The 22,335-nt window shown below is 29.4% G+C and overlaps 1 protein-coding gene across 1 annotated transcript in view; it reads right to left on the bottom strand.

Moving 5' to 3' along the window:
• LOC111636781 (plexin-A2-like) overlaps positions 1 to 22,335 on the bottom strand; it is a 111,570-nt gene that overhangs the window by 62,670 nt on the left and 26,565 nt on the right. The window contains exons 3-4 of the mRNA XM_023382109.1: positions 20,336 to 20,518; positions 11,778 to 11,906 (exon numbers count right to left, since the gene is read on the bottom strand). Coding sequence (XP_023237877.1) covers positions 11,778 to 11,906; positions 20,336 to 20,518 — 312 coding nt within the window. The remainder of the gene's footprint in view (positions 1 to 11,777; positions 11,907 to 20,335; positions 20,519 to 22,335) is intronic.

Raw genomic sequence — 22,335 nt, 5'->3', positions numbered from 1 at the left:
TATAAAATATTCTTTAATTGAATTAATTTAAAGTTAATTATTGTTAATTATCTTTTTAAACTGATATTTAGAAGAATGTTCTCTAATTCTAATGATATAATAGCTAACTATATGTTGATTATATAGCTGATAGAGCATGAAAGAAGTGAGATGGAGCCTGATCATTCACAAACATGGCCTTATTTCTCCAAAAATAATATTAAAAATACATGAATAAAATTAATAAAACAAATAAATACAAATTTTTCACTTCTTATCAGAAGAAAATTTATACAACTTTGGTATTGTGTTTTTCAATTTTGCTCATCTAGAACTGAAAGTATTTATTTATTTACATAACTTAATTTGTATATTAATAATTAAAATTTCACTTGAAACTCATAAGTTTAAGTATAATATATATATATTATAAGTAACTAATCATTTTAGAAGCAATCTGTAAATAAAAATTATTTTCTTTTAAAAAATTTCTTTAATATTTGCAATAAAATTTATTAAGCTATTTTTTTTAATTTTGTCATTATTTTAAAGTTCTATACTTGGTTTCATTTCTAAAAGAAGAACAAAAACTCTATAAATTTAATAATAAATTATTTTATATATCTGGAAGATACATTTATGATGATGTAAAATATAATAACTAGAGCTTTTATTTTAAGTAGAAAAATTTGATTTATAAATTATATTAAATCTTTCCAAGATGAAAATGTATTCTTTTAAGCAAGATCAAGCATATAAATCATAAAAATACAATTATAAAAAGGGACTGAATAAAAAAATGTTACATTGTATAACAACATTTTCTAGAAAATAAAAAAGAAACATATATATTATATTCTATTTGTAGAATTCTTTTGAAGCTATTTAATAAAATATATATGTAATCATTTATTTGAAGTTTATCATATTATTTAACATGAATAATTTCTAAAAGAATAAATTTCATAATAGATGTGATCTGATATTGTTATTCAATAAATCAGAATTGTAAAAGTTTGCTGATATGAATGTAAAAATATGTTTGCAAATTCTAAATAATGTAATACAATAGCTCTTTCATTTAATATGTATTCCAGTCGTGCTTAAATACATTATTATACAATAGAATTTGTGGTAACGTCCCAGCGATCATACACAGAAGAGTCTACAAAGATCTTTAAAAAAACAGGAAGAAATAAAATAGTTTTAAAATTTTGTTTGAGATCCATCAGAATTCCATTATATAGGTATATATTTACTGCTTATTTTAGATAATAATGCAAATATGCTATTTACATTATTATACTAATATAATTTTACCATCATTCAATTCAATATAATTTATTTATAATATTCAAAATTCAATTACTTCACTACTACAATGTTTTCTTATTAATAATAATTTTTCTTTCTATTGAAAATTGCAATTCTTTTCATTAAATAAACTAATTTAAATTGTAATTTATATTTTTATGTAAATTGTTAATGTCAAATTTTTATTAATTTTATTTTTAAGAGTTTTAATAAAATGAAATATTAGAACTTCAGAGATTTAAAATGCATTTAAAAGTATGAAATTTTTAACCAGAACTTTGAAAAATATACTTTTTATCTATAATTATGAATATTGACTATTCCGTTTCTGTATAAGAGACAGAAATCTCTTGCATATCAAGCAAGATAAAGCAAATGCACATCAAATAATGTCATTCTGTCTTCTCATTTGGAAGTTAAATCCAATTGAGCCACTTACAACAGGCAATTACAGTATATACTAAAAGCATAGTTCCAACAAATCTCCAATTTCCCAAATCCCTTAACTTTAACAACAGCAAGGAAGCTTCAAAGTTCAATAGTTGAAACATAAGCTGGACATCCCTGCCCCGGCACAAGGTGAACAATCCAAGGTTGAATCACCTGCTTGGGGAGAAATGCAGGGGATGAAGAGGAAGAGAAGAGGGGAAGTGTTTCCATGGTAACAGTCCAGTAACAGATGGCTAGTGTCACATGCCGAAATATTGGAACTATGTCTATGGAGTAACGAGAGTGAGCTTTCCATTTTCATAACTGCATGCAGTGGTTTCAATTTGGAGTCTGTCGGCCGGAAAATGAGAGACGACGCAACCATAAAGAAAAACCGGGTACAGCTCATTGAAGGTGCATGCTCCCGACTTCAATAAGTCGTTTGGTTTCAACCACAAGATGGTTGTTTGGTCAGTAGAGCGTAGTTAAACCGCCCCCCATTTTCTGTCATGTCCAATACTGTTAGCTGCAGAATGGAGATCTGAAGGGAAAAGAGGTTTATAATCTTTAAGTTTGTCTGCACCTGATCATCAGGAGATCTGCTCATTTATCATTTTGACTACAGTATCAGAAGTAAATATGAAAAAAAAAACAAAAAAAATTTTAATCTCTTGATAATCTTTTTTTATATTAAATTATATCTTTTATTGACAAATAACCCTATAAAATAAGTCTAATTATAGTAAAAATAATAATAATTTACTATGAAAGTCTATCTAAACAGTCATAAAAACTATTTTAACTAAATAAACTGTTGTTTATTTTTATATCAGGTATTAGGTATAAATAAAAATTATTTAAAAGCATTAGATTCATTGTTCGTTTATATTTTCAAAGGCAAATATTGCTGGCATCTCAGTATAGTGTAGAGGTGTATGAACTTTCCTGGAAAGCTGCCATAAATATTGCTATAACTTTATTCAATAAAATTACTAAAATTTATATTTAAAATCTCTTAATAAAAATTAATTCAGAGCTTACTATAAAAAGATTTTTATTCCTTTTCTTAATATTTCTAAAATAAAAATCTACGGGAAAGTTTCTCGACCTTTTCTCATGGGGAGACGGTAGTGTCATAAAAAAAACCTGCGATTAGATAGATCGCGACCTACTGGTTGAATTATCTCCAATCTATACGACTAAAAATAATCAATTAAAATCGTAACATTCTGTTAAAACTCGGAAATACTTATCATAACAGATACACGATATATTTATAAACTCTGTTTAAAGAGAAATTTATAACTCTATTCGCAAAAATACATCCATTCTAACACCCTTTTCTTCAAAGAGCATGAAAAGAAGAGAAAAACAAAAACAAAAAAAGCACTCGAAACGGTATTTACTACAAAATAAGACACGAGAAAGATGTATTCGGTGGCAATCTGAGTGAAACATGCTATCCTGTCATTAGCGCTCCTCCATTTCCATGTGAGTAAAAATTCCGCGAAAATGCCACACTTAAAGCACGTGATTGGTACTGTACATAGGCTTTAGAACGTGTATAAGATCCAACAATTTTATTAATGCTTTCGTGAAACATCAATGATTTACATCGGTTAAAAACAATGCATTAAAGCATTTTTATAATTTCGGTCTTGAAGATTTTTTTTATTTTATATTTAAAATACGAAAAAGAGAGAGAGAGCAAAGTATATTTTCTCATCCCATGCCAGAGAATCTCAATTGATTGCAGTAGTTTATATATATATATATATATAGGTAGATGCGGTGTGCATGTCTTATCCAATCTAGTTGAAGTGCGCGACGAACCACTGGGGCCAGTCGATAATACACATTAAATTCTTTTGCCCGTTTTTATCTCAAGCTGTTGGATCACTCGACCTAAGATCAGAGTAATTTCGATTACAATCTCCTAAATGGGAGTGTCTCCTAAATGCCGATTCATACATGAACTTCCTTTTTTTTTCCTTCCTCCTCCTTCTTCTTCTTATTTCCAAATTCCAATTGATGGCGTTTCTTAGCCGCATATATTTCGAGGAAAAAAAGAAAATGCAAATTCGAAAGTATAGACAGAAAAGTAGAAATTAAAAAAAATGATATCGTGAGATTAGGAGTTAAAAATAGTATTCTTATGATTAAAAAGAGATAAAACCATTTCCTTCTTTCGCAATATAATAGATTAAAGGTATAAGCAATTCTTTATAAAATTTCGATTAGATTAAGCATTTATAAAACTATAAAAATAACTTAAAAATTAATTAATTTTAAAGCTTAAAATAAATTAGATTTATCCTTAATTCTAGAAAAAGTAATAAAATTTATTTCTCTTCTTTTTTATATTTTAATTTTAATATTAAATTCCGANGTATTAAATTATTTTTCGATAAATACGTAATAGGTCGATTATATATTTTTACCATTATTTTAATCACATTTCCTGCCTGTTAGCAATCAAAAATGGAATAAAAAAAAAAAGTCGTACGAAACTACTTTATCGATTCATAATGATCCCAAAGTACTGTAATCTCCAAATTCACGAATTTCGTGACCATATTAAATGGATAGAAAGCAATAAAAGCAAACAACGCCCAAACTAATACCATCTCTCTCTCTCTTTCTCTCCCTCGCTCCCTTTCTCTTTCCATAAAGATGGAAGAGAATCTCCAAAATAATCAAATGGTCTTCTTGGATACAAAATAAGATAATGATCTTACAGGCACAACCGGAATTATCACTTATTACAACAATTCATTTGTCATAAATCCGTCAGTTAAAGCAGTTTCCTCCATCCAAGCGAATGCCATTTTGTAAAGAAGGAAATGACGAACGAGAAACGTTAGTCATTCTGAATATATTTATCGTCGATATAAATTCAAATAATTTGATTCGAAATAGTAGAAAACAAGTTGAATCTGGTAACAAAGGCGAAGAGTACAATTTTTCTTAGAATTCTAAAAAAATAATAATAATAAGACGAGTATCTTTTATGAGATTGCATCTTGAAACCAAAATTTATAGACAGCAGTTACAAGAATATCTTCCAATGTTATTTGGAACATAACAATACTTCACCAATGAAACTTTCTCCGATTGCATTCACAAAGTATGAATAGGATCCGCTTGATTCCTTTTACAATGGAAGAGATTGGACTGACTGATGTATTATGCATCAGTAATAACGTCAATGGTTATGCTTTGTTGATGGACGACGACTAATAGTCTGTTGAATCGCATCTTACGCCTTTGATTTGTTTACATGGCTAAACTGATTGATACAACTTGTAGTTGCATTAAATATTGCTCGCTTCTTGTCTTCTTCCTTCTCTTCTCTCTCTCTCTCCCTCTCTGCATTTTTTTAACAACTATTAACAGCATGTGGTTTTATTGAGTCATCAAATTCCCCCAAACATATCTCCCAACTTAATAAACGTGTTGAATATTTTATGAATGCGTAATCTTGCGTTTTTAACATCTTTTTCACTGAAAAAATGATAAAATTTAAACAAATTTTACTAGATAATTATGAACAGAAGCAAAAAAAGTAAAGATAATTATGAAGGAAAAGCAAAGAAATATGAAAGCAAAGTAAAAAAAAAACACTTTGTGAACAAAAAGCAAAGAATAAATGCTGAAAAATCCAAAAATAAATTATTAATTTAGACATTTCAGTAAGATTTTCCAAAATAATTTCAGATTTCACTAAATAATAGTGTATTTTATCCATTTGAAAAATGATACAAATGTGCTTAAGGTATAAATTTAAAAAAAATGTAGTTTAAAAAAAGAAAGATTCTCCAACAGATGTTGAAAGAAATTTCATCACTAATTTAGTGTTTAGTAAAATATACTTGACTGATTTCTTTACTTCAAAAAAAAAAATAATAATAAAGAAAAAAATTTAAAAAACGATTCGATCACTCCGACAGCTGTTAATTCAATTTCTTTTTTTCCCCTTATCGAAACCAAATTTCTTAAAGGATACGAGTTAATTAGTTTTTTCCCTACTCTTTAAGAGGACAAAATATCCAATGCTCCAATTATAATTTTGTTTGTGAGAGAAACTGGATATTCTTATCATCTCCATGACCTCTTTTTACAAATGCTGCTAAACCATAAAAGCATATCGCTTTAATTCTCACGAAGATACGGTTAAATGGACTCTGTGCATCTTTTTTTCAAATTTACTTAACATTTTCTTTGTTTCTTTTTTTATACATCGCTCCGTTGGTAGTAGACTAAGTTGAATGGCAATGCCAAAGTCATCCAAATTTGCACCATTCATTCTATATTTACGCGAGATGTCATCGAGAAGACCCACATAATTTTGGAATTATGCCATTTGGAACTTGTACGGATACTCGCTAACACATTAAAATATTAAAAAAGAAAGAAAGAAAGAAAGAAAACACGATCCTAGTCAACAAACTTTTTTCCAGAAAAAAAAGGAAAAGAATTTTATATATCGTTTTTCTAATGCGAAAAGTTTAATAAAAATTCTTTAAATCTCTAAGAGAAGTTTTTTTTTTTTCAAATGTTTACGATTTTTATCTTAGACAAAAATACACGTGTTTCTCTAACATTGGAAGGTCTATCTAACTTCAACCTTTATCTCGGTATTTACTGAGTATTCTTAGGATTATAGATTACTTCTGGACGGTCGGAGTTGCAAAAAAGGAATTTTTTAAGTCGTAGAAATCGCTTTATGAGCTGCAAGACTCCTCTAGCACCATTTGGAAGGATAGCAGAATAAGAGAGTGAGAGAGAAAGAGAGAAGAGAGTGGGTAAGGTCGATGCACCCTAAATGTGTTTGTAGCTTTAATAAGCTGTTAGCAATCTCGCTAGGAGCATCTAAGTCTCAAGACGACGCCAGCCTTTCTCTATACCGACATTTCTCTTATTCTCTAGTGTTGTATTCCTTAGAGAAACAAGGCTGCTGATTCAAACAAAAGATCGCCAAACACACTTCCTCGAAACGTCCGAATTAAATTACGATCTGTAGCTGCATCGGTACTTACTACCGTCGCTTTATTTAAACTCCACCTCACTAGATGTCGCCACTAGTCAAGGAGGTTCTTTTTGATTTTAAACAAAAAATTCGAGTCGAAATATTAAAAAAATTAAATTAAAATTAATTACTTTTAAGATTATTATAATCCTCGAGCAACATCAATAACAAAATGCTAACTTTATTATCTTATTATTAATATTATTATGATGAAGAATCTCCCAATTTAATTAATTGAAATTGTTTTTATGGATTATTTAACTACTTTATTCAATAATTTAAAAAAAATAAAATAAAATATAACTTATTTTAATAACCATAAATTAAAGAATAAAAAACAAAAATATTTCGAATGATATCAATTTATAACGATTATACGTTTTAAAAATCATTTTAAAAATTAATAATCTTCGTCATTTATTATTATTTTTCTTTAAAGAAATTTGATTAGAATAATTTTTTTATTTAAATAATACGTAAAACAAAGAAGACGTTCCATTGGGCGAATACAAAATTTTGAATTTGAATCTTAACCAATAAGATTTAATACTCAAACCAAGGTTTAATATTGATTGAATTTTAAATTTTATACTTTAAAATTTACATTAATATACTTATTTAATCTTAGTATAAAAATATATATTGATTTTTTTAAATATATATATAAATATTTCTTCGAGAATGAAAAAAAAAACTTTATTTTTGGATATAAAAATTTTATGTTTCAACCTTATTCCCATCTGAAATTTTCGAAATATAAAAGAAAGAAAAGAAGAAAAAATTGGAGAAAAACACGATTATCAGAAGAACATTTTATTGCCAAAAATTTGCACCTGGACTCATCTTTATTTCCGATTGAGCCAATCAGAAGCAACCGGAATCATTAAGAGAACCGGAAATGATTGGATGGAGCACGTGCGGATATAGAACACTCATTTGACTATCTGCCTCATTCGTCTTACTTTCTGCCAACAAATTTTGTAATTCATTCAATTCGGCGGAATTTAACCCAGGAGAGGAAATACGAAATATTACATTCGAACATCTCGGATGCGGATGAAGGCAGATTTGATTTTACGACTCTTTAATCCCAAAATAAATCTATTATCTGTCAAATAAGAAAAAAATACAAATTTTCCAACTAAGTATTTATATAAACTATGAAATATAAAAGCTTATGCTCTTTTATCTACGACAAATTATTTAGGGAAATTAATTTCCATTGTATATTGCGGATATTGTATTTTCCTCTATTACTACTGTTTCATTGCTGTCGTATTATATTATATGCTCCTTCCGCTATAATGTTACTATCAAATGCTGCTCCTACTAATATACTAACATCTTGTGCTCTGTTGTACTATTGCTGCCCTCTTTTATACGTTATTAATAATTCTTTCTACACTATCTTCTATTCTTGCATTAATTTAATATTCTCTGCACCTTATAATAATATCTTCTCCTATCCTATTATTAATTTCTGTTGTTCCTTATATCTTAATGCTAATATCTCCTATTCCTATTGTATCGTTATTATCTGAAACTTGTACTATAATATTAAATTTTCTGTTACTGATGCTTATGTGTAGTATCCTTTCCTTTTAATAGCGTTGTTACTGCCTTCTACTACCTATATTAAAATAGTAATATCTTCTGTTTCTTAAATTATAAAGCTAGTATCTTCTGCTTTTACTATATTGTTATCTGTGTCTCCTTATATTATAATATAGGAGTAAAAGCTATTAGTATTATAATATAAGGAATAGAAAATATTAATATTTTAATATAAGCAGANTAAAAATCGTAAAGTGAATTTATGATAGATGATAAGAATATATTTCAAAGTTTTATAAATCCTATTTTATATTTCCTGATTGAAAAATATAAAGATATAATCCATAATCCTTTGTTTTTCTTTTATTTTTATTTCTTTCTTTTTTGAAGGAAAATATCGTTTTTAGGAGAACATCATCTTTTAGCAATCTTGATCTATTTTTCTTAAACATTTAACCGATACATGTAATATTTCGTTGTACAAAATGACTAAACAAACCATCGAAGATATCTACGAATAAAAAAGAAATAAAAAAGTGTAATATTTTCAAATTTTTCCTGTTCTAACTCCCAATTTTCAAAAGAAACCGTTTCGAATTTTTTTTCTTTCTCTTCAGGATCTTTATTTCTGCAAATATTTCAATTTGCTTCCAGGCAAAAGGGATTGGATTGAAGATATATTTGGGTGCCTTTGGGTGGAAAAACACTCTATATAATATAACTTATGGATAATTTTCTAACATGTAAGAAGAGTGAACGTACAAACTGACCTGATAGATTCTGATATGAAAAATTCACTTTGTTAAAATTGAAAATGTAAATCCTATTTTGTAGATCCCTATTGGTAGTATCTAAACTATCCCGGAACATTTTATTCGAGTTTAAACAGCTAATCCTTATTTATACGATAAACATTTAATTCAAAATTTAATCGAGAATCAAAATATGAAGTTTTCTTAATGTCGAAGAATGGGAAACTTCTTTCTTTGGTCAATATCTGATGATGAAGTTAACATTTGACAACGAAGAACAAAAGACATGCTGATATGCTGTCAAGTAAAAGTGATTCAAATATTTTCTCTTCTTGCGTGTCGGGAATTGTAGTAAGAGAGGTTGGGGCCAAAACCCGATAGAGATGTTATGAAGGTACATCATGCAATGTTTTCGACTGATTGTCACGGAGTGGGTGTGGTAAAGACTTCGGCCATTATAATTGTAGTTGTAGTTGGATATGTGCTAGGACAGTTGGTGCCACAATAATTCTTAGAAAATCATACGGATGAAACCGTGCGGTTTTGCAGTCACTGACCTTTTATCGAAATTAATTTTATTTGCCTCTATATTAAATTGTTAAGTCTAATCTTGAAAATCCCAATTGGAACGAATGGCTCCTCGTAAAAATTATTAACTTTTTCTATAACGTCATCAAGACATTTTTTACGGCTGATTGAAATTCGTTAATAAAGTAAATATATCATCAACTTATGATGAAAAATTTATTTTTATCTGAAGAACATCTTCATATATTATACGATAAAATATTTTAAATGTTTAATAAAGTAAATTTGCATGTAGTTATCTGTAATACACATTAATTTCTTTAAATATAAACAAAAAAGAGCATTGAAAAGTATAACATAAGTTACTTCTCCAATGCGACATCCTATCGTTTGTCTCATTCAGTCAAGTAATTTCATTACTAGCGATAATCAATACGATTTAAGAAATGGCCAAAGTCACTGGATAAGGGACATTGTTTGACAGTTATTCTTTATTACTCGAACAATTTCATTTCCTGCTATTCTCGAATTGGTTCGTTTTCAATTACTCAGCCAAAATATCTCTTTTTTTTTTTTTTACCGGTTTCATATAACGAAAATATCTTCCACTCTCTTCTCACGTTTGGTTGGTAATTGACTCCAACGACGTCGTGATACAGCCGACATACAATAATTTCTGGACAGAAAAGCCATAGATTCGACATTTTCGGGCACATCCAATCCATATGTGGTTGCTGTAAAGGTTGTTGGTTGCAGAGGAGCGGCCTGTGAGATTGTATAAGCATCGGAATGCAGTTCCAGATTTCAAAGCGTGTGGCGTAATTGCTTTCCAGTCATAGCGCTTTTCTGATCGAAGACCGAGGTCACTCCAACAATACAAGAAAACAGGAGAAATAAGGCGAAGTGAATTCGATGGCAATGTTCTGTTAAGAACTCCCCACTTCTGATAGAATTGACTGGTTTCCATTCGAAACAAAACACCTCAAAAAACGCTACTTGTACATTACCAATACATGTTCATTTTGAACCGAAACACGATTTTGAAGCAAACAGCCTTTTTCCGGATCTTTTGAATTGAAGTAAAATCTTCAAACGAATACCCAAAACGAGAACCTAACTGGGAATAAACAACAAATATAAAATGCAGAAAATTGTATTTGTATCTAAACTAAAATGGCATTATTTCTTCTTTTTTTTATTCGCTCCATTTAATGCTGATTTTATTTTTGTTATTCTTTTCTTTTTAAACGTTAATTGCTTCTTTAAAACTCTCAATTAATTAGAACATAAATAACGTCGTCGACAAAAGAAACTATTTTTATTATTAATGGTAATTTTTCAAAGTGAATCACAATTTCCATACGTTCGAATTAAAAACAAATTGTTTTTGGGGAAGAGCAATTAATAAAATCTCCAGACAGTCTGCAGTCGGGGTTATTATCTGGTGAATTAGGTTGGACTAGAGAAGAGCAGTCAAGAATACCACATTAATTACACCGTGAGAACCAAAACAATAAATATTTCAGTTGTGAGAGCTCAGACTGGTTTCTATATTAAAAATATATTTCTTGGCAATAACTACTTAAACAGAGTGCACTAGGTTGTAATCCAGTTCTATTTTTCTTTATATTAACTTCTATTTATATTTTTTCTTAATTATTAGATTTTGTTTCCAAATTTTCTATACATTCATTTGTAAATTCGATAAAAGTTTCATTTTAAAGCGTAAACGAGATGATCTTTTATCTAATTTTGATGTAATCGATCTTTTTCTACAATTTCCAAATCCTTAAAAACGCTCTTTTATGCATAGGCCTACATTTACCGATTTTTTGAAATAATAAGAACATAAACAAATTACGCAAATTGCAGTCGGAACATCTCGACATTTGAGAGCATTAATCACAACCAGTCTCTTAATACTAATTAAATTATTAGAATAGGAATTAAAGTAACTAAAAATAGTAACAACACGGCCGTTAAAAGTCTTTAACCTAAGATTGTCTCCTATAAGTATGAGTGACGTCGAAAGATCAATAAAGTCTCGAGAAGCACGCACAAAGACAAGTTTCTTGGAAGCACACATTGTTTGTAAGTTTGAAGGATCCCAATTAGAAACGAGGAGTTGAGAAACAATCCACAGTAGATATCTTTGTCTAGTCTTCAATAAGTCTATAAAAAAAAGCACTTACCTTTCGATCCGTCATAACGTACAGAAAATCCTTGCTTTTATCGAACAACATGTCTTGGTTGACAACTCGGCCATCATCAATAACAATGTCGCTATATTCAAAAGCACTTGTCACGGACTCAACAACCACCTAAAAAAGTAAAAAAAAAAAATTAAAAAGAAATATAGATATGCATAAAGAAAATCATATAAAGGATAACGCGGTTAACAATTTCAATATATTCGGTTAATAAATTTTATTTTAACAAAATTAGATTCATCGTTTTATTGAACGAAATGTGATATGTTTGGAGAAGGAGACTATCTGCATCCTTATCTGAATTTATATTTTTATTAACTGTTCTTTCCCCTTCAACAGAGAATTTTCTCTTTCAGAAAAATCGATTTTTTTTCCTCCCTTCATCTTTAGAAGAAATATCTAAGTAATATTAAATGTTGAGTTTCTAATTTGAGATTTTGAAAGATTAGAATTGAGTTTTTTTCTTTCTTTTTCATTTTCGTGACGATAAGAATATTCAACATTATAATGCTAGTATTTGTTACAATGTTAATTCTTTTTCAGAAAAGTGTTTTAGCCAATTAAATTTTGTGTAAATAAGTGTTAAACATCATTAGAAAAAATAAAAATGTAAGAAGAGTAAATGGATAGTACGTAAAAATACAAAACTGGTGTTTCTTCTCCATCTGGCAAACAAGTAGAAAATTGCAGATAATATTACAAAAGCACGAACTTCTTCATTAAGCAATTTCAAAGATATATGTTCAATATCAGTAATGATATCAATGAATTTTTTTAAACTATGAGTTATCTAGTATAATTCTGTACGTAACATCACTTATGAAATCAACTCTATTCTTTAAGGCCATTATCTAATTCAGCCAAGTGCAACGACTCGACTGTATAATATAGCTTCATAAATGCCTACTGTGTTAATGGAAAGCGGAAAATTCGTGCATTGCCAATGACTGCTCACCTCATGAATTGCAACGCCATAAAACAATATGAGTGTTGTTAAAGACAATATAAGAGAACATTGTCTGCATAAGTGCATTCAACACATTACACCAAGCTTCGGTTCGTTAAAAGTAACCATACTCGAATTTATCCGGTACATTTTTTGTAAGTAGACCTGATCGTCTTAAATCAATCAAACGGGAAAATAGTGCTTTGAATAACATCTAGATGTCGATGTAGTTGTCTCCTACCTTTTGTCAGTGGCGGAGCTTGTCAAAGAATTGATTGATGCATCTTGCAATCACAACACACGCTCATACCCAACTTGTAATGGAATGCTGGCGGCTATGTTAATATTTACAGAAAATTCGACTTCGTTTGCATAGAATAAATCTCCGCTTGCATTCCAGTAATGTAGTTTACACCAAAACTTGATGCTTCTATACACCTGGGGCGATGTCTGGTGATGCACACTTCCACTATTGGCTTTATAGTAAGTAATTTTTCCGTGCGAGTTAGCATGCTTCTTATTTTTAATAGCAAGAATTTTTTTAGAGGTCCAACTTGTTTATTTGTCTACGAATAATTGTGTTAAAGTACGATGCATCTCCTGTTTATTATACTGTGTAATATTGTTGTAGTCGGTACGGTATTCAGTTAATGAATCTCGAGTTGTAAATGGTTTATGGTGTTAACTTACTGTCTGCAAGTAATAATGTTTAGATGATACTGTTCCAGTTATAGAAAACAGAAGCCTTAAAGTAAGAAGATTCCTAAATTCCTTCAAGTGAATGCTACTTTGAAGAGCCAATAAAACTGATCGGAAACGAAAGAATCGTGTTGTTCTTGGAGCCATCGACCTCTCTTGGTTCTTTCTATAAAAACTACAGTTTTTCCCCCTTTCGGAACTTTACTATTCGATAAAAAAAACTGATCGAAGAAATTATCCGACACAGAAAACATCATCAGAAGTGCAGAAAACAGAAAACATCAAGAAATTCAGCATCATAATTATAAGGGACTTAAAAATAAATATAAGATATTAACAAAACTATTAAGATAAAAAAAATATTAAATATATATCAATTATTTTGATATTTTTAAAATATATTCTAAGAGAGTTATTAAACTAAGCGAAAATCAATGTATAAGTCAAACGTGTCCTTATTAATAATGCATAATCGCTTTTCTTGTATGTAAATCACTACATATAGACTAATTAGCGATAGTCGTACTGTCTATTAGCAACGTGAAAAAGATTAAATTTGAGTTTTTATAGTAAAATTGTGAACATCTGCAATGGAGTAGTCAGCGAAGCACGTCGTACGGTAACAGAAGTGTTAATTTCTTTCAAGATCTCGACTATCATTTCCTAAATAAAAAATTAATCATTTGTCCTTAATATGTCGCTGTACTAATGAGAGATGGTACTATTAGCTATTAGTGGTGAAGGGATGTTATTTGCCAGATCATTCTGTAGATCACTTCAACAGTGTCCAGACCTCTATCGCTACAATCTCATTTTCCAAGAGTCACTTAGAAAAATATATGACCCGATATTTCAACAAGCTATCTGGCCAAACAATGTTGATCATCATTTCATCGTCGCGAAGTTGTACAAACTAAAAGAATTGAAGCCAATTGGAAGTATTTTTCTCTCCTCCCGACAAATGAACTTAAAGTGGATAGATCCAGTTGTATACCGCTCCGATCGAAATCCAAAACGATAAATCAATTTATTTTCGTGAGGGTCTACACTAATGACGTCATCGCCGACTCCATGAGGTAATGCCGGAGAATCTAATGATTGGCCCTAAACGAAACTGAATTACTTCGGATGTTAATACAAAATTATCAAATGTAATTAATATAATGTTAGATGTATTAAATTATTTTTCGATAAATACGTAATAGGTCGATTATATATTTTTACCATTATTTTAATCACATTTCCTGCCTGTTAGCAATCAAAAATGGAATAAAAAAAAAAAGTCGTACGAAACTACTTTATCGATTCATAATGATCCCAAAGTACTGTAATCTCCAAATTCACGAATTTCGTGACCATATTAAATGGATAGAAAGCAATAAAAGCAAACAACGCCCAAACTAATACCATCTCTCTCTCTCTTTCTCTCCCTCGCTCCCTTTCTCTTTCCATAAAGATGGAAGAGAATCTCCAAAATAATCAAATGGTCTTCTTGGATACAAAATAAGATAATGATCTTACAGGCACAACCGGAATTATCACTTATTACAACAATTCATTTGTCATAAATCCGTCAGTTAAAGCAGTTTCCTCCATCCAAGCGAATGCCATTTTGTAAAGAAGGAAATGACGAACGAGAAACGTTAGTCATTCTGAATATATTTATCGTCGATATAAATTCAAATAATTTGATTCGAAATAGTAGAAAACAAGTTGAATCTGGTAACAAAGGCGAAGAGTACAATTTTTCTTAGAATTCTAAAAAAATAATAATAATAAGACGAGTATCTTTTATGAGATTGCATCTTGAAACCAAAATTTATAGACAGCAGTTACAAGAATATCTTCCAATGTTATTTGGAACATAACAATACTTCACCAATGAAACTTTCTCCGATTGCATTCACAAAGTATGAATAGGATCCGCTTGATTCCTTTTACAATGGAAGAGATTGGACTGACTGATGTATTATGCATCAGTAATAACGTCAATGGTTATGCTTTGTTGATGGACGACGACTAATAGTCTGTTGAATCGCATCTTACGCCTTTGATTTGTTTACATGGCTAAACTGATTGATACAACTTGTAGTTGCATTAAATATTGCTCGCTTCTTGTCTTCTTCCTTCTCTTCTCTCTCTCTCTCCCTCTCTGCATTTTTTTTAACAACTATTAACAGCATGTGGTTTTATTGAGTCATCAAATTCCCCCAAACATATCTCCCAACTTAATAAACGTGTTGAATATTTTATGAATGCGTAATCTTGCGTTTTTAACATCTTTTTCACTGAAAAAATGATAAAATTTAAACAAATTTTACTAGATAATTATGAACAGAAGCAAAAAAAGTAAAGATAATTATGAAGGAAAAGCAAAGAAATATGAAAGCAAAGTAAAAAAAAAACACTTTGTGAACAAAAAGCAAAGAATAAATGCTGAAAAATCCAAAAATAAATTATTAATTTAGACATTTCAGTAAGATTTTCCAAAATAATTTCAGATTTCACTAAATAATAGTGTATTTTATCCATTTGAAAAATGATACAAATGTGCTTAAGGTATAAATTTAAAAAAAATGTAGTTTAAAAAAAGAAAGATTCTCCAACAGATGTTGAAAGAAATTTCATCACTAATTTAGTGTTTAGTAAAATATACTTGACTGATTTCTTTACTTCAAAAAAAAAAATAATAATAAAGAAAAAAATTTAAAAAACGATTCGATCACTCCGACAGCTGTTAATTCAATTTCTTTTTTTCCCCTTATCGAAACCAAATTTCTTAAAGGATACGAGTTAATTAGTTTTTTCCCTACTCTTTAAGAGGACAAAATATCCAATGCTCCAATTATAATTTTGTTTGTGAGAGAAACTGGATATTCTTATCATCTCCATGACCTCTTTTTACAAATGCTGCTAAACCATAAAAGCATATCGCTTTAATTCTCACGAAGATACGGTTAAATGGACTCTGTGCATCTTTTTTTCAAATTTACTTAACATTTTCTTTGTTTCTTTTTTTATACATCGCTCCGTTGGTAGTAGACTAAGTTGAATGGCAATGCCAAAGTCATCCAAATTTGCACCATTCATTCTATATTTACGCGAGATGTCATCGAGAAGACCCACATAATTTTGGAATTATGCCATTTGGAACTTGTACGGATACTCGCTAACACATTAAAATATTAAAAAAGAAAGAAAGAAAGAAAGAAAACACGATCCTAGTCAACAAACTTTTTTCCAGAAAAAAAAGGAAAAGAATTTTATATATCGTTTTTCTAATGCGAAAAGTTTAATAAAAATTCTTTAAATCTCTAAGAGAAGTTTTTTTTTTCAAATGTTTACGATTTTTATCTTAGACAAAAATACACGTGTTTCTCTAACATTGGAAGGTCTATCTAACTTCAACCTTTATCTCGGTATTTACTGAGTATTCTTAGGATTATAGATTACTTCTGGACGGTCGGAGTTGCAAAAAAGGAATTTTTTAAGTCGTAGAAATCGCTTTATGAGCTGCAAGACTCCTCTAGCACCATTTGGAAGGATAGCAGAATAAGAGAGTGAGAGAGAAAGAGAGAAGAGAGTGGGTAAGGTCGATGCACCCTAAATGTGTTTGTAGCTTTAATAAGCTGTTAGCAATCTCGCTAGGAGCATCTAAGTCTCAAGACGACGCCAGCCTTTCTCTATACCGACATTTCTCTTATTCTCTAGTGTTGTATTCCTTAGAGAAACAAGGCTGCTGATTCAAACAAAAGATCGCCAAACACACTTCCTCGAAACGTCCGAATTAAATTACGATCTGTAGCTGCATCGGTACTTACTACCGTCGCTTTATTTAAACTCCACCTCACTAGATGTCGCCACTAGTCAAGGAGGTTCTTTTTGATTTTAAACAAAAAATTCGAGTCGAAATATTAAAAAAATTAAATTAAAATTAATTACTTTTAAGATTATTATAATCCTCGAGCAACATCAATAACAAAATGCTAACTTTATTATCTTATTATTAATATTATTATGATGAAGAATCTCCCAATTTAATTAATTGAAATTGTTTTTATGGATTATTTAACTACTTTATTCAATAATTTAAAAAAAATAAAATAAAATATAACTTATTTTAATAACCATAAATTAAAGAATAAAAAACAAAAATATTTCGAATGATATCAATTTATAACGATTATACGTTTTAAAAATCATTTTAAAAATTAATAATCTTCGTCATTTATTATTATTTTTCTTTAAAGAAATTTGATTAGAATAATTTTTTTATTTAAATAATACGTAAAACAAAGAAGACGTTCCATTGGGCGAATACAAAATTTTGAATTTGAATCTTAACCAATAAGATTTAATACTCAAACCAAGGTTTAATATTGATTGAATTTTAAATTTTATACTTTAAAATTTACATTAATATACTTATTTAATCTTAGTATAAAAATATATATTGATTTTTTTAAATATATATATAAATATTTCTTCGAGAATGAAAAAAAAAACTTTATTTTTGGATATAAAAATTTTATGTTTCAACCTTATTCCCATCTGAAATTTTCGAAATATAAAAGAAAGAAAAGAAGAAAAAATTGGAGAAAAACACGATTATCAGAAGAACATTTTATTGCCAAAAATTTGCACCTGGACTCATCTTTATTTCCGATTGAGCCAATCAGAAGCAACCGGAATCATTAAGAGAACCGGAAATGATTGGATGGAGCACGTGCGGATATAGAACACTCATTTGACTATCTGCCTCATTCGTCTTACTTTCTGCCAACAAATTTTGTAATTCATTCAATTCGGCGGAATTTAACCCAGGAGAGGAAATACGAAATATTACATTCGAACATCTCGGATGCGGATGAAGGCAGATTTGATTTTACGACTCTTTAATCCCAAAATAAATCTATTATCTGTCAAATAAGAAAAAAATACAAATTTTCCAACTAAGTATTTATATAAACTATGAAATATAAAAGCTTATGCTCTTTTATCTACGACAAATTATTTAGGGAAATTAATTTCCATTGTATATTGCGGATATTGTATTTTCCTCTATTACTACTGTTTCATTGCTGTCGTATTATATTATATGCTCCTTCCGCTATAATGTTACTATCAAATGCTGCTCCTACTAATATACTAACATCTTGTGCTCTGTTGTACTATTGCTGCCCTCTTTTATACGTTATTAATAATTCTTTCTACACTATCTTCTATTCTTGCATTAATTTAATATTCTCTGCACCTTATAATAATATCTTCTCCTATCCTATTATTAATTTCTGTTGTTCCTTATATCTTAATGCTAATATCTCCTATTCCTATTGTATCGTTATTATCTGAAACTTGTACTATAATATTAAATTTTCTGTTACTGATGCTTATGTGTAGTATCCTTTCCTTTTAATAGCGTTGTTACTGCCTTCTACTACCTATATTAAAATAGTAATATCTTCTGTTTCTTAAATTATAAAGCTAGTATCTTCTGCTTTTACTATATTGTTATCTGTGTCTCCTTATATTATAATATAGGAGTAAAAGCTATTAGTATTATAATATAAGGAATAGAAAATATTAATATTTTAATATAAGCAGAGAATAATAATAATACATTAGGAGTAAAAAATACCAGCATAAAAGTTTAAAAAGAATATAATGATACAATAGGAACAGAAAGTATTAGTATTATAACATAAGAAGCAGCAAATAATAATAGTACAGTACAATAGGAACTGAAGGTATTTACTATCCTCTACTACTCCATAACACTACTAATAGCTTCTGCTCTATTCAACTGCATTGTTACTATACACTATACTTTCTACTATATTTTTACTCCCCTCAGCAAATTTTGGGCTGGCAAAATAAAAAACGAAAGAAAAATGCATTAAGGCATCGTTTTTCGGTAAAACTGTGGCATGTGTTGCGCACAATAGAAAAATCTGAATAATGATACGGGAGCATTCTTTAACGTCATGTTTACGAAGCAAAAAAAAAATATAAATAATATATGATTATTACATACCTTAACATATTAAATATCGACAGAATATTTAATAAATGTTTATTATAACAAGACGAATCAATAACTAATGCGAAAATAAATAGCTAGTGCTTATCGCTAATGTCGTGGAAGAGTCGGCAATATGTCTTTCTTTGATCCATCGTTAACTGTCTGGTTGGAGAATGTGTTCCAGCTGGTATGCAAATGAAGCAAAGATATACTATTGCAGGAATGTATAGGCAATGATCTATGCCTCCGAGGTGCTGATGTTTTCGCAGCACAATTTGCCTCACCCATCAACAACCAAATGGAACGCTTCCCGAAACAAACTGATACTTGATATTTGATGTTTAACTTATTCAGTCACGTGAACGAAAATTCCAACGTTTTCCGCCATTTTTAATCATTAAAAAAAACTAACGTAATTTTCTGGAAGTCGACATTAAGATAGTAAAACTTTTTCTTATATATATACTATATATATATATATATTTAGTGTAGTTTAAAAGCGACACTTAACGTCTCGGATCATAGTTCGTATTTTAAAAAGCCCATTAAAATGGCATTTCCTAACTCTAAATCCCGTACCAGATCTTAACAATAACAATTACTATCCGTCTAATGAAGTATTGCAAACAATAGTTTAACTCTTTGGACGTCAAACCATAATAACCAGAGATCAACCCATAAAAGAAGGCGATTTTTGAGGGTTTCGCAGGCGAGATGTAAAATCTTCTCAATAAAACGTTTCATGTTCTTTGGTAATGGATACACGAGAGATTTTTATAGTGGACTTAACTGTCTGCTCGGTGCCGATAGTCAAAGTTAATACATTTAAGTAATGCCAGGATACCATTAACTCATTTTCTTAACGAGGCTCACCTTTCTCAAATGGCCAATGGAAGTGCCAAGAAATGCCACCGTGTAGTCGTGAGTGGAAGTAGCTGCCACCGCTGTCAGCAGGACCCCGGGATAGGTGAGAACAGGTGTTGCTTCCATTGGCATGCTTCCGCCTAAGGGGGTATTCACGTCCATTCCACAGAAATCGTCATTGATCTGCACTTGCTGTCAAAAAGATAAAAGCCAGAATTAATAAAAAAATAAAATAAAAGAAGGTACGTCCGGAGCCAATCGTATAAATAAAATTAATCAATTTAATTGAATATTTTGACGTAATCCAATTAGTCGTATTGGTAAAACGTTATTGCCTTCAAAATTTACGTCCCGTTTTCCCATTTTAATTAACTTAAAACTTACATTTAGATCATTTTATTGCACTTCGCTGATCTTCAACCTATTTCGATCTGCCACTAATAACAATCTACGAATAGCAACTTCTATTATTTTACAGCAACAAATTCGAGCTACTACTTATCACGATTCGAGAATAATCAAATTACCTACAAAATGAATATTAAAATATACAAATAAAATAACAATTTTATTCTTCTTCCACGGTACTTTTTCCCTTCAAAATAATCAAAACGAAGATATAAGAAATCGGGTACAAGATGTAATTTTTCGTATTACGTTTGTTTATGTAATCGCGTATCAAGGAAATTATTTTGAGAACAAAATGCAAGATGATCGATGAACTGACAAAAATTGATGCAAAAGGAGTAGTAGGAAATTCTGCAATGCAGGAAAGTATTTTAATAAACGAAAATTTCAGTTTTCTGTCTTACGTATATGTAAGATCGCTCTATACTCGTTCTATATAAATCTGCAACAGTGGCAAATAACGTTTTGTAGAAGTTTTGACCAATAAAATTTATGTAATATTTAGATATTGACTGATTTGTGAACTGAACCGTTTGTAGCGTCGAATTCCATCACAAGAAAAATACTAATCGATATTATTTCACACAGCCAAGATACATTTTCAGCAATAACGTGTGATAGGTTAACATTAAAAGAGAAAAATAAAACCTTATTCAAATCATTAAAACCCAAAAAAATCTTCATTTTAAACAGTATATCATTATAATTTTTCATAATAATAATAATATTAAATAGCTGTAGAATATTTTTTTAATATTGATCATCGCAACGATTATCTAATCTTATCTCTTTTGCAAGAAGAGATTATTGAAAAAGAAAAAAAATTACAGTTTGTTAGAATGAGTTTAATTAACTCTTTAATTTTATATAAACAGTAAATACACTTATCAGTGAATTTTTAGGAAGAAGTTAATTTGATGAATAAAAAAAGAAGAAAAAAAATAAATAAACTCCACTCTGGAAACTTCTTTGATAATCTTATATAACGGCTGTTTCTTAGAGACAAGTAATACATTTGAATGGATGGTAATAGGAGAAACAGAAAATTACCAAGAAAATTTTCTTAGTATAGTTACTTAGTAGCTTAAAATATTCAGAGAAACTCATTAATATTTCAATCGTCTGATGGAAAATACGTTATTCAAGGTGGGAGTCCTCTTGAATAATGACCGACGGTGTAATATTATTTAAAGCAAAAATTTTCCAATTTTTTACCAATATTTTTTTCTTTTTTCATCTTGTAACTTTCGGCAATATATAAATAAAAAATATCAAAAAATAAAATAAGGAAAAAACTCGATCGCTTTTTAATATTTAAATAGGTGGCAAATAAGCACTTCTGGGGATTCCTTAGTCTATTATGATAATTTTACCGTTTATGTCAAGAATCTTCTTCTAAGTTGTTGAGGATTACCTTAGCTAAAAGTTTGAATTTCCAAAAAGCAAAGATTAAATATTAACTTTTCATTTTTTTTATTATTATTTTTTATTTTTAAAGACAAAGTAATTTTTGTGAGTGGAATAAAAAGAAAGAGGGGAAAAAATTAACATGAACGTTACATTCTTTTCTAAAGATTTGCATAGTAAAAAGAATGGAGTTA

This window comes from Centruroides sculpturatus, unplaced genomic scaffold (assembly GCF_000671375.1).
Source record: "Centruroides sculpturatus isolate CEXI.00-Female unplaced genomic scaffold, Cexi_2.0 scaffold1052, whole genome shotgun sequence".
NCBI classification, from domain to species: domain Eukaryota; kingdom Metazoa; phylum Arthropoda; class Arachnida; order Scorpiones; family Buthidae; genus Centruroides; species Centruroides sculpturatus.
The sequence above is the reverse complement of the archived record's forward strand: the minus strand, read 5'-3'. Positions and strand labels throughout refer to the sequence as shown.